This window comes from Triturus cristatus, chromosome 5_1 (assembly GCF_964204655.1).
Source record: "Triturus cristatus chromosome 5_1, aTriCri1.1, whole genome shotgun sequence".
Classification (NCBI taxonomy): Eukaryota; Metazoa; Chordata; class Amphibia; order Caudata; family Salamandridae; genus Triturus; species Triturus cristatus.
Genome location: NC_140587.1, coordinates 426555124 through 426569896, shown reverse-complemented (window position 1 = coordinate 426569896; position 14773 = coordinate 426555124). Strand labels below are relative to the sequence as shown.

Sequence of the window (14773 nt, the reverse complement as noted above, 5' to 3'; positions counted from 1 at the left end):
TCCTGTAAGGTTATTCAACAAAATTACTGACATCGTGGGGCAAACTTGAATCCATTAAAATGGTTATCGCTCCTATTCTTAACTACTTACTAAACATGTCCCCTATCCTCTACTCGAATGAATTCTTCCACAACATAGATCACCTTCCTTACAAATTCATTTGGAATTCTTAAAGACCTCTTATCTCCCTAAAAAAAACTTTGCCTACCCATACATCTAGGTGGTGCTGATCATGCAGATTTCAGGAAGTGCCAACTCTCCTTTCTGGCTACCTCAGGGGCAAAATGGCTCGAAAATACCTCTGACTTCATACCCCCATGGCTCTCCCTTCAACAATCTCTTACAGATGATCTTTCATTGATATCTCTTCTAACCATTTCCAAAGACCATCACAATTTCGACAACTTGATTCTGAAACACACTAGAAATGTTTGCTACACCTTGACCTTCGCCTCGACTGTGAAATTTAAAAACTCCTTACAGACCTCAATATGGTTCAATAAAGAAATGAAATCTGATCCCAACATCTCCATAGATCAGTGCTTCACAATCTGCGTGTGGCGGCACCCCAGTGCATCATCACAATTAGCCAGGGGTGCCGCGCACCAAGCACACAGTTTGGGAACCTCAAATTCCTGGTCCGGTGAATGCTTCTGCATTTTATAATAAATTGTATTTCCAATCGAGAGTCTACAGGTCGTTTGTCATTAAGTTCTTGGTGTGCACTGCCAACAGTCTTGCTTCTATATTTTTTCTGTAAGCAAAGTTTCAATTCTATTGAAGTATTCATACTCTCTTGAGTTTTAGGGGGGCCGTCGTTTTTCAACAATATTATAATCTCTGAACCCCGCAGTTTATTCTTCTTGCACGCTGCTTCTTTTTTCATTGCGGTTCCAGAACAGAAATATTTTAAACAACCTTTTATGTGAAATCGAGTAGGAATTTGAGTCTAGGCTTTTTCATGCGTGAAGTTAAATTTCATCTGTGTGTTCTTCCTGTAATCATTTGGTCTAAGGAACCCACAAACAAAATGGTCAATCACTTAAACAATATAGCTTTTGATATTTTGAACTCTTTTCTACCACAGATTACAAGTTCATCAGATGTGTGCACAGACTCATGCGAGGCTAAAAACAGCTACTCTCATTGGTGTTGTTGGCCCCGCCACAGATCAGCTCAACTCTAGTCTGACTTTTGAATTCTCCACACTAAAAAGATCTGATTTCCCTCAGTGTCTGTCCTCGTTAGGATTCTTCAGGCAGTAATTATATCACCTCTCAGGCTCATCAATCTTGTTCCGTGAAAGCCTATGTCCCTTAAGTATCTCCCTGCCAGGCCACTCACTAGCTGCCTCCCCCATACTGTCCCTGCTCGTCTCATCAGCTTTGATGTGTGGGGTGAAGACATCCAGCAGGATGAGCAGTATCCAGGTGCAATGCTCCTCTGAACTTTTCAATCTCTTTAAAGCTGCAGGACATGACAAAAACAAAACTCGTAAGGAGGACTTCTGAAACCTTTGCACTCCCCACCTCTTTCTTGCATCCCCTCCACCTCTTTCTTGCATCCCCTCCGCGTCTCACCTCTCTCTAATCGATGCAATAAAGTCAGGAAGAAGGACAGACTGAAATAGACTCTTCTCCAAGGAAACAAAACCCACTCTTATTTCTGCCTGACCCCATGCCTCAAATGAACGCTTCAGATCTACCTGCCCATCTGCGTACATCGTCTGTAGAGATTATGGGAACGGCCTCGTTTTTGTTACCCATACAAGTCACGGACTTTTATGCATGACATTTTGAGATGTGTGCCTGCAGTTTTATTGTTTCTGATCTAGGACTGGCTGGCAACACCTCACCTCTTCAAAAAGTCAAGTTACTTGGATTCACCCTGGACACCAACCTCAGTCTCAAGGACCGCACTGCCAAGGAAAGTGTGGTACCATCATACTGGAGGAAATAATGTGCAAAAAAGAAAAAACTAGACACCAGATGCAGACCTTCTCTATCACTGCACCCAGGATCTGAAGCAACATTCCTGTATCTATCAGGGCCTTACAAACCTTGCTCAGGAACGAGCTAAAGACACACCTCTTTAAAGAGCATTACATTACATTTCTAAAGTCTTCCCTCAATAATCCCTCCTTTGACTCATCCCAAACCTCATTTTACTACTATGAACTCCCTTATCCATTTCTAGAGACTCGTACATCCTCCATCTCTCCTTTTACTCATTCCAAACCTCATCTTACTATGATCTCCCATATAACACTTTCTAGACTCTTCTCTCTTCTATCCCTCTATTATCCTATTCAATCCAACTAACAGACACAGCTCAAATTAACTCATATTTTCCTATTCTAATCCACCACTAATCGTTTTTGGGTTCCGGAGTAGCGTGCTACTAGCCGAAAAGCGCTTCAATGCCTCATCAGGGTTAGTAAGCGCTAGATAAATGTAATTACAATTCAGTAACTGTTCACTTCTCCGAGAACCCTGTGTCCCTCCAGTCAGTCGTTGACACTGCATGGGGCTCCACAGTGGATAGGATAGGATTACATCTATAATTATAATACCTTCATTGCAATTCTTTTCAGGGAGAAAAATTAAGTACTCCTGAGTCCGGACTTGCATCCTATCCCCACCTACCCAAAAAAAGTAACATAGTGGGGAGCCGTGGCCAACAACCAATAGATCAAGGGAGCTGTGGATCAAAAAAGTATGGGAACTGTGCCACAGGCAAATCATGGAGTTCAGAGGGAATTTTTACAGTTGGTGATCTTGGATCTAAACATAATCCTTATAGTTCTGCAACATTAAGCAAAAATACAACATAGCTTCCTCTGACTTTTCTGACTTCCTTAAGCTCAAAGTAGTCCTCTCCCAACCCTCATAATGTTATTTGGGAGAGGTGGAAACATGGCCTCTAAGATATGTGCCAAACTCTGACCTATATTCACTTCTATATGTTCCGCTACTCAACGGAAGTAGTGCACTGACTTCTCCCAAGATGGACTGTGTAACCCATGGGTACTCACAAACATTTTCCCCAAGGGTCACAGGTTTTGGTCTGTGATGTGACTGACGGCCACATTGATGCCAGCAGAGGCGGAAGGGGGTGGGGAGGGCAGGAGGTTGGTGCTTGTAAGGGAGGTGAAGCATACACATCCAGTGGCTGAATTGAACAATGAGAAACCAGAAAACCTGGGATTAATCCCGGCTTCCCCACTTTACAAAATTGTGTGACCGTGGGCAATTGTTTTTGGTCACTTTCACTCCTTTTTCTTTGTTAACATATATAAGGACCTAGACATGACTTAACGATGTGTGCTGTACAAAACCTTTTCCTGTGTTTAATTTAATAAAGTAAACCCCGGCCACCCAAAAAGTGCAGATAACAATTGACTTGCCTCTTATTTCACTATTGGCATTGTTGTTGGCGGAGGGGGTGGGGTGGATTTGTGTTTTTAATTCAAACACTTAAAAAACAAATCTCAATGCACTAAGGTGAAACGGTTCTGCATGTTAATACAATACAAGTTTGAAGCAACTTTATCATATTTTACACTTTTGCTGGAAGATGTTTCAAAGGTGTTCCCAAGTTTAAGCAGTAGAAGACTCCCTAGTTACTTTGTTTCTTTAACATCAATTAATATTGGAATAAATATTTGCCAGTTTATTTAACATGTTTTAAGGTTTAGTGCTGAGTCCAGTAGAACAGAAGCCCAGCACTTCAGTAGACCAGAGCCTGCATGCGGCACCCCAGGCTGTACTTTGGCTATCACTGGCCAAAATTGTGGGCTTACCCATTCACTAAACAAATCACACCAAATCTTGCCCAGACCAAACTACACATGATTCACAGAGCCTGTTGGACCGCACACCGCTTGGCTGCACCGGGTCTGATGGACAAAGACATCTGCTGGAATTGTAACTCTGAAAATGCGGACCTTCCTCACAAGATATATGGCTGCCCTTTGCTTCACTCTTTCTGGACTAAAATCCACAATACTATTGACGACATCTTTCATACTAAACTCCCTAGGAACTTTTTGTTTTCCGTTTGTGTTGCTTTCAGAACCTGACACACGACTGGATTACAATATGACGACTTAATGTTTACCTTGGCCCACAAAACCATCCTGTCATCTTGGAAATCACTGGGGAATGCCTCGAATAAAACATGGTGGGAGTGGATGAGATACATTGGGGCGCATATTTCATTCTGTCTACCCAGTATTCCTGGATCTCAGCTCATAAAGCTCTATGGAACAGCCTAGACCTATACCTCGAGCTGATCAGTCCTCCCTGAGTCATTATGATATACTGCCATCACTACCGACAGCCCACTACGCTGACTTGCAACCAAGATTTCCGTGCCATCTATCGTAGTCTTGCGGGTGCAGCCTGTTTAGGCTCGACTCGTCCTTCACATTAACCGCCTGTTAACTTAAGCAACCTTCCTTCCACTCCTTCGCTTTTCTATTTCTTTGATTTTCTTCTTCTGTCTCCCACTTCTTTCTTCTTTCTTTTCTTTTCTATTCTCTTTTATTTTCCCACCATGTGGTTGAGCAACATAGATATTGATGCTTTAGAGTGATCTCTGATCAATTTTTATCCGTTTTTATTTTATCCATGCGTAAACGCCTTGCAACCGTACTGTTTACAATTTATTTAAATCATGTATGTATGCCAACTGCTGTTTTGCACCAAAATCTTTCATAAAAACTTTTGAAATTAAAAGTAAAATCATGATCTTACCCGAGGTACTATTTCTCTCCTGATTGGGGGTGGTGAAGCTGGGAAATGAGAGTAACAACCAAGTCTTGACTTGGTCACTAGGTAGAGGAAAAATAGGGATCCCTAATTTTCAAGTTTATTATCATCAGCCCACTTAAGCTGTCTTCTAGAGTGACGGAAAGCCGAAATAGAGCGACATTGGTGTTGTAAAGACCACTTTCTAGTAGAGAGCCCACTATGGGGAAGTACCATGAATGGGACCGAAATATAAGCATCAACATCTATCTAGATATCCTATCATAAAGGCCACTGTCTAAATATGGCATAACATGGGTGGACTGTAAGAGAATCACCTGTCACTCTACACCCCATTGTTTGGAAATCCTAACTTTGTGCCAGTGCTGGATAGAGGCCTTTGGTCATTTGCAACAGGCCAGATGCATCAAAATTATAGACCTTTTAAAAAAAGGAGGGATTAATTTATTTGAATAAAATATCATACATTATTTCCTAAGGAAATTCAAGAGATTTAGGTATATCCAAATCATACATTGGCGCATCCAAAGAGAGTTAAAAGCAGCTACTACACGTCCACTCACTGCATTTGAAAAAACTATTACGAAAATTGACTGAAGAGGCACACTGAATATCCGAAATGTATAGATTACTTGTTGAAGGAACTTGGATGTCCAAAAAGGCTTCCCAGTCTATTTGGATAGAGTCATAGGAATTGAATCCATTGTAGAACAATAGAAGACACTAAACTGAAATGCTTATAGGGAGATCAGGCATGTACAAGGGAGAAAAGCAGGTAGCAAAATACTGTTCCAGTGGCAGTAAACACCAGTCTGCATAGATGATACTAATAAGGAACACTCCAAGCGCTGCTGGAGAAATTGCCTGTAAGGAGGAACGATAACCCACATTATGAGATGTTGGAACATATTGGGAAGATATGAGAAAAGTGACAGAAGCAATACTTATGCAAATCCCTAGGGCCCCAGCCAGCACAATTTAGCATGGATGCCTGGGTAAAATGTGGTAAACATGAGTCAAACTAGGATGATGGATTCTTTGTCATCTGCAAAACAAATGATGCGAAAGAGTTTAGAGGCAACAAAGACACACACACTGAATGATTGGTATGGGAAAGAGGGATATATAATGGATATGGATAAGATTTAGCATTTCATACATGCGGAAGAACATATCTCTGTGAACACGTGGTGGTCAGTAACGTTGCCAGAGACAACAGGGCATTGGCTAGTTGAACGACATTGAGGGCCATTCAGATAGCGCTATATTGAACTTAACAAGGTGAAATTGTAAAGGTTGACCGTGCTTTAATATTGGAAGACGAGTTTCACTTTAAGAGACCCATCCCGGGGGGGGGGGGGGGGGTGGATGCAGGAGAAAGTTATGACATTGTCCAAAAATCAATATAACATTATGTGTGAAAAGCACCACATTCCCTGTGGTTCGTTTGATTGGAGTCTCTTGTTATGTTTTATTAAGAACTAAAGAATGATAAAACAAGCCTACTTGTAATTTAATGCTTGCATACGGATGTTCTAATTAATCTTATTTGATCATTCCAGAAAATCAATCGTTTGAGGAGAGAGCTCTTGGTGCCGGGGTCGAGGCTTGAACTGGGTCCCTCTGAGTCCAAGGTTCCAGTCCTCCTAATTCAACAGCCAGGAAAAGTGACTGGAGAAGAGCGCAGGGGATGGGGAGCTGGCTGGGACCTCTGTCTGCCCAAAGGCTGGGGCATGGCATTCTGGATCTCTTTTGTAAGTCAGTGGCCTTTTTCACATGCATATTATTCATGAGAAAGAAATGTATATAATACAAATTGTTCTGATTTTTAAGGGACACAGTCTCCTCTCTAATTTTGTTTGGATAATACCCTTGTGAATATTAGCCAAACTTACGTTCTTAAACAGAGTGTATTTAGTTAATTGTATTTTTTATTTTATGTTCTATTTACTCTTCGTCCTAGCTACCCTACCACCCTCCTACCCTCCTCTTTAAATTATAAGCGTTTGGAATCTGCTGTGTCAGGATATAGAAATTATATACATATAACAAAATAACTGACCCTGCTTTGCAAGATTTCATGAAACCCGTAATTCATTTAAGCAATTTGCAAATGTCTTTCTCCATTCCCTGTCACCTCTGCTCCTACCCCCAGAGAGAGTCCAACCTGCTCCCTGTAGTACATGCTGTCAAAGGAAAATGGCCCAATCCAGACAGCACCTTCTGAGTCATCCCCACTGTGGGCCAGAAGGACACCTTCCTCTTCTCTAAATGAATCTTTTGGCAGAGACACTCTTAGAAGATGCAGAAATGAAAGTTCATCAAGTTCCTTTCTGAATGTGTCTCGCTCCATTTCAAGAAAGTAAGACCTTAGAGGCACTTAAAAATAAAAAAAAGATTTAGTGCAACCGCACGAACAGGCTTTCCAAAGTCAGTAAAACAAATGTGTCTTACATAGCAAGTGTCAGAATGAATCAGCACGAAAAGAAGTGAAGCAGAATTGTAGATGAACGAAGCCAGATTTAGTGATCTGCAGAATGCCAGAGAGGAGGCCTTGTTGAGACTTCATGAAGGGTTTCAAAGTTAGCAGCTTGTAAAGGGAAACACTGTCTTTTTCTGACTCTCTGGAAGTGTGACAGTAACCCGTTTTAATAGATCAGTTGTGGAGATAGGACACTCATTTGAGAACAGTTAGTAAAAGTGGCACCTGTTCAGTGTACAAGATTTGAGGGCCTTTGGAGCCTGTCTCGCTGTTGGAAACCCACTGGTTTCCAGTCTACTTTCCTCAAGCTTGTGACAACGTGGTGTCTTCTGCCAGTGCAAGTGGTGGATGCTGAAGTTTAAAACCTGGGTTGTAAAGAATGTCTCCAGATTGTACCTACAGAACCAACCCATTTTACTGAAATGTTGTGGTAGGTGCCCACCTGTAAGAACATATCGAAACTATGGGGCCAACTGGTGCATTTTACATCTTAATTTGCAAATACATTTGCTAAAATACTTTATGGTGTTCAGGCGTTTAGGAAAAGACGATCATTAAATATTCTGATACTGTTTCCAAGCAAATCTGACCCACCCTAGCAATATTTAGCGGTCAACAGGCAATTTCGTAATTATTATGGGGTTTATGTAAGGGTCAATCAATTCGGTTTCTTGTAAAGCATGACTACTCACCCATTAGGGTCTCAAGGTGCTGGGGGAGGGGTGATTGGGTTCAGTCGAAGAGCCAGGTCTTGAGCTTCTTCCTGAATTGAGACAGCGGTGGTGATTGCCTGAGATGCAGAGACAGGGAGTTCCAGGTCTTCGCGCAGATGGGTGAACCATCTACCTAGTAACTGGTAAAGAACTTCATTCAGGTCACTCCCCCGTCCCCTGGTATTTGCTTTCCCTCTATAATTAACACTAGCTTGGGGATCAGCTCTTCGTAGAAAGCGGTCTGGGTTTCATTGGGTACATAAATATAGATTATAGTGATTTTGAGAGTCATAGAGTGGGTTCTACTGCTAGGAACTTCCTTTCACAGACAGAATAGGTGTACATAATTTCTCATCTTTAACTGTTTAATTTTGCCAGAAGAAGGTATTTTTCCATCAGTAAAGCCTCATCAGTTTTCCATGCTTCCTGTTGGCGCAAGAGAAGATTCAAGATCCCTCTTCAGTGGGATGTTAAACACTCTCATTTTTATGCATAATATATTCAGTTTGTGGTTTTACATTGAGCGTGTTTACTACGAGATCCTCGTTGTAGGGAAAGCCCTTTGCACATTGTCTAGCCTCGTCATGATCCCAACTACACCTTTTGAAGTATGTTGTTAGTAACTACTTTGGTATGTACAGAGATCTAGTGTTATACTGTATGTTTTCTCTGTGTGTAGATCACTGTTTCTCATTGTATACTTTGTTTCTGGTTCTTTATTTTCCCTTTCTTCTCCCCTTGTACAATGTTTATTATACATTATGGTCTACTGCTTCATTACAAAGGTTCGCTTCCAGCTCCCATTGGGAGCAAACGTGCATATGAAATGCCATGTTGCCCCTATCATGAACACATAGGCTTAGACCCAACCTGGGTGGCCTACATGGAGTATTGTGCTTTCATTTCAGATCATTTAGGGAAATAATTATTAAAGGTTACTTTAACAATATGGAGAAAGATAATGGTGGCAGTTTCTCCCCACACTCCATGGTTGTAGTAGATTTCTTTTTGTGACTAAAGGATATCATGGTTAGTCAAGTGATGCCCCAAGGAATAACCAAACTGTCAAGTTTCAACTTCCTAGGTGGCAGTTCCTTCTCCAGGTGTATCATTTACTTATTTCTCTAGACTAGCTTGGTTTGTGGTTGTCAGTGTCTTCTGCATGTCACACAGGTTTGGATGGAACTTGGTATGAACCCTGATTGGTGACGTTCTTGTGACAGCATTTACTCCCCTCTTGCACTATCCAATCAAAGTATATCAGTGGCTTCCTTCTTCATGGTGGCCAAAAACATTTCAGTTGCCAAGGTTCTAAATTGGGTTACCCTACTAGACTGGCATTTCTTTGTACCCAAAATAGAAGGTCACCTCCATGATGCTGTGTAGTTTTGTGAGTGTGGTTTGGGACATACCGGGAATAATGAGATGTTGTGCCCTCTGAAACCTAGATTTGTTTCTTCTTTGCACTAGGAAGGATCTACTTCACCATCTTGAAGTAGTGAACTCTAGTTAGGACATCTAGGACAGGGCCCTTCTTTATTAGACTGTGGATAACCTGTGGTTCCTGTCCTGCACCAGTTCACCAGGCTTCAGTTACTGAGGCAGTTCCGCAAAGAGCACCGTCACATGTTGCTCCAGGTCCTCATTTGCGATTGACAAGGGTTTAGCTTTCACCCAAACATTTCTCTTGAACAGATTTTACTTCCTCGTTCCTATCCTTATGCACGTACTCAATAAAGGTCTAACTCTGGCTCGATTCTTAGCGTATGCGATGTTATTAATGCCTGACGATGACTTGGGATCTCAGCTTGTGATAAGCTTCGGATGTTATCATTCACTAGTCCTTCTGTGATGTGTTGACTTTGATTTGGAATAATGTGGGTCAGCAGGAAAAATTCCCAGTTGCATCATTTCCTTGATGTTGTTTGTGAGCTGATCTGTGTACTTATAGGGCTTTATAGTCTCTGAGTGAGTTTGTGCAAACAGTTGCACTTCTGTTTAGGACATAATGGTAAATTAACACTCTTTCCAATGGGCCGCTTCAGGTTCTGGTGCCAATACTGTAGTTGTTTGGGAGCCAGTCAGAGGCCCCCATTGAAACTTCACTGCTCGGTAACTTGTGCATAGGGATGGCTCCTCTGTAGTTTTTCTTTTTTTTAAACGTACTTTATTAATTTTCATTTATTGCCATTACTTACCAACAAATTGGGTCCTTTGTACAGTTACATTGCTGAATTGGCATTGTGTACATTACATTCATGACATTTTGCCTGTTCTAGTATGCAGGAATATTGCGAGTATCCGTTACTAGTATAACTGAGTACAGTGTCATCAATAAGTATGTACATTTATTAGTAACTTTGAACTTGTAACCCCTTTCTACAAAACCCTCTCCCACCCGCCCAGGCTCTGGCAGTCTCTTTCGCATCATAAATTTCTATTACGTCCCGTATTCGTGTTGCCCGACCGTTATTAAGCACTAGATTGTACATCAATTCCTTGCTCCTCTATTTCTCGAGAGCCCTATACTTTCCTGCAATGTCAATGCCTATTTTGCATTCGGGGTATCAGAAGTGTTGTCCGGGTTAGTACCTTTGAGGGCTTCTAGCATTATGTCCCAGTCTAATGATATCGGCTTCTTTCTGAGCCTACGGGCCTCCTCCCTATTCAAGGCAACATGGCTCCTCTGTAGATAACAGCTCATCCACTGTGGAGCCAACTCTTCTGATTGTTTTTCAGTCCTTAAGGTATAGCAGGGCTGGTCACTGGGCTAGATCTGTGAGTGCAAGATGGACAGTCCCTTGGGGTGAGGACCATAGAGATGGTTGCGAAAGTCAGCACCACCCCCATCTACTGTTGGAAATATTCTAGATTCAGTTAAGAACACAAAAACAACCAGTGTTAGCAATCTGGTGGCCAGTCTCTAGTGGCCGCCCTGCATTTCACCTTCTCAATAGATGCGTTGGTGAGTTGTTTTCACTCGCATTGACTCATGAGCAGACATCTTCTTTAGCTGGACTACACAGGAATCATTGGCCCAGGAAAGACCAGTAATGCCACAGTCCACCAGTTCTGCTGTGACACAGAGCAGTCCCTGAACATTATGGGGCCCGGGAGCCCATGAAGGCATGTCTAATACTATCCATACATGGCTCCGCTCCCATGAACCACCACCCTTTTCATCTCATGGAGTGTCCTGTCTCTCCACTTGAAGGGACTTGAGTGTTTTGATAGCACACCTTGGAATTCCAAAAGCCAGCGCCCCTTCCCCTATTTACTGCCTCCTTGGCTTAGTTCCAATTTCTTCTCTCCTCCCAAGAGACTAAATGTGTGGCATCTCTCTTCTGGACTCTAGGATTCAGGCACTGATTTAAGTTACAATATTAGCAAAAAGGTTTAATCTTAAAGCAGAAAGTGTGCCTCCTGCATGCTGCTTCCGCTAGTCCCGAAACTTTTTGTATCCTGGGTTTGAAAAATTTAATTTCTGCAGGGTATATATTCCTCTTGGAAATCTGCACTGGCATTACATCGCGGATATTCAGCACCGTTATTTAATAACATGTTTCCAATGTGTCTCCTTTTTAGCTTGTTCTTTTGAAGACCTGACATTTTCTTTCTGGCTCATTTTTGTTTCCCCGTTCTATGAACTGATTAGTAAGCCCCCGGCTCCATTTGATCTGTTCTTTGCAGAGAGACCTCCATTTGAAATGGACAAGGCATCTTTGAACGAAGCACTCATTACTTTTACTGTACTTAGAGTGGCATTAAAGCTGATGGGTCCTGAGAGGATCACATGACCTACCAGCAGTCTGTCATGAAGTGAGACCAGATTCTAGCTTTGTTCTTTTTACCTGTGCTAGTGTGCACTGGACTGAAGGATATACCAATGGCTTCCCAGACTGTTCACTACTGAGCTCTACAATTGGTTTCTAGAGAAGCTGCCCCTCTATCTCAACTTTACTGTGAGCAGTGGAGCAAGTATTAGTTTCGATTTGGATGTGTTCTTCCTGTCCTCCCACCTTGGATCTCATACAAGGCCATTTTGACAACCATTACTGTTTGTGTGGATATACAAAAGCTTGAGTAAGCATCCTCCACTTCAAGAGTAATTGTTACACGGTGAACGAGAACTTCACTCAAGTTTTGGGATGGAAATGTCCCTTACATGTGGCCATCACAATTCTTGGTTGCATTTCCTGTAAAAGGCACTTAGTTTAGGTCTCTCCTCAAAAGTCCTTGTGATAATTCATCTAATCAAAGCACAGCTCACTTTGTTATTTTGCACTATATATAAATTATACTGCTTTAAATTTATACTCCCGATTATATGGGCTGCAAATATTAGACATTATCGGTATGCGTTGGCTTATTTATAACAGCTTGGTTCACCCATAATATGTTACGGAGTTTTGAATATTAGGAGCGCTCCGACAGTAAAGCGTACTTATGAAAGTGCCATTTTGGCTTAATTTATATGTATTTTATGAAGTTTTAAATCTTTCTTATTTTCCCTAATTCTTACTGTTATAATTATTGAGAACCCCCTGAGTGGTCTTATTGTTTTTAGTCCAAATGTAAATAATGCACATTAGGAATGATTTGTACACGTTTCTTTAACCGGCACATGTGGCGTGAGCCCATCTGATTCCAATTGTTTTCTGCTCTCATCACATATATTGTATTTATATAAATGAAATCAGACTGACTGATATATATATAATCATTTTATATATCAGTCAGTCTGATTTCATCTCGGTCTGTTAAGACCATAAAAACACATCTAAAATGTAATAAGAATACATATCACAAGTATAAAATCATTACAAAGTACAATATATGTGATGAGAGCAGAAAACAATTGGAATCAGATGGGCTCACGCCACATGTGCCGGTGAAAGAAACGTGTACAAATCATTCCTAATGTGCATTATTTACATTTGGACTAAAAACAATAAGACCACTCGGGGGGGGGGGGGGTTCAATAATTATAATAGTAAGAATTAGGGAAAAGAAGAATGATTTAAAAATTCATAAAATATATATCAATTAAGCCAAAATTGCACTTTCATAAGTACGCTTTACTGTCGGAGCGCTCCTAATATTCAAAACTCCGTAACATATTATGGGTGAACCAAGCTGTTATAAATAAGCCAACGCATACCGATAATGTCTAATATTTGCAGCCCATATAACCGGGAGTAAAAATTTAGAGCAGTATAATTTATATATAGTGCAAAATAACATAAAGTGAGCTGTGCTTTAATTAGATGAATTATCACAAGGACTTTTGAGGAGAGACCTAAACTAAGTGACTTTCACAGGAAATGCAACCAAGAATTGTACAGTGCTCCGTCTCAACCTTGTAAGATGAAATCTATGTTCTGAATTACATATTTATGCAAGATAATGCTCCACCCCCGTGGTAGTCATAACATTGGAATAAGTTGTAAGGTTTTGCAAGTTTTAGCACATCAATAGTCATAAAACAAGATTTTCACTCGCTCTTTAGACATAGCAGAAATCGAGTCTGAGTTGGTGAAAAGTTCTATAACACCCAGATGCTCAAAGGTCTGCTTAATATAGTTCAGCCAGGAGATGTCCCCTATTTTATCCAGTGCTAAACATTCATTCAATTCCTGCTGGGTAAAGTCTGCTTCAGACGTGCTCCAAATCTTAAACCATAACAATTGGGGGGAGAGGGGCGGGGTGATGTGAACCTTCATCTACTAAATCAGTCCTTCTTAACCTGTGGTCCAGGGATCCCTGGGGGTCACCAACACCTCTCTGAGAGTCCACAACGGCTCAGAAAATAAAATATTAACAGATTAATAAAGTGTACATAAATAAAGGAGCAAAGTTGAATTTTTTAAAATGTTCAGTAAATGTGAAGGATTTTGAAATTGGCATCTTCATATTGATTAATAGGAGCAGTGCAAGTGAATCGAAGAATATAGTAGGGATGGTGGGTGGTGTTAGTTGAGTTTAAAAAAGTTCTAACCAACCGATTAAAATTAACATTTTGATTTTATTTGTATATTTGTTAATTAAATAAAATAGGTCATAATTTATTTGATGAATGTTTGTTTCAGTATTTTTGTACATTGTTTTGCAAGTCAAATCATCAAAATTGGTTAGGATGGGGTCCCCGGATTTCAATAATGACTCGGTGACGGTCCCCGTATTCTAGTAATCATTAATTGAGGGTTCACAGAAGTCAAAAGGTTAAGAATCACGGTACTGAATAGTTCAGACCCAGTTCTGCTTGGCCTATCAAGGCAGATAAAGAATTCAGACTTGATTAAAGGCGATTGGAAATATATTTTCTCTATTCTGGAGTGGTTCTATATTGACATATCTTCATACACCAGCCACATAAAGTCCTACAGGAGTGCATTTACTGTTATATATTTAGGTTAACTCCTTTATTGGCTTGGATCCCAACTTCGATGAGAAGATAGACCATTCGTGAAAACTGTAGAAAGTCACCCCTGAAGAATGAACTCCAATGTTGCCTCCTGCAGTGTTTTGTCTCTCTACTCTGTCCCGTTCCCCTTTTCCCTATTTGTATGTTCTCTTATCTGTAAATCTATTTGGATACACGTCTCCATAGTGTCACTTCCAGGATAAAGCATAAGGTATTCTGACACTTACTGAACATGATCTATAAATGTCTACAGTCAAGGTGATTTGGCTGTCCTGCCCATCTTCTTGCACCCACTTGACCAGCCATGCTTTTTTAAATCACTGCTAATGGCACATTTTCTGAAGCTGTTGTTTTACTTGTTTCCTCGCTATCTGTTCATTGT

General features: G+C 40.9%; 1 protein-coding gene across 1 annotated transcript in view; it reads left to right on the top strand.

The window, feature by feature from the left end:
• Positions 1 to 14773, top strand: part of POP1 (POP1 ribonuclease P/MRP subunit) — a 354117-nt gene that overhangs the window by 283995 nt on the left and 55349 nt on the right. Inside the window, exon 13 of the mRNA XM_085605196.1 lies at positions 6335 to 6526. Within this exon, the coding sequence (XP_085461322.1) occupies positions 6335 to 6526 (192 nt within the window). The remainder of the gene's footprint in view (positions 1 to 6334; positions 6527 to 14773) is intronic.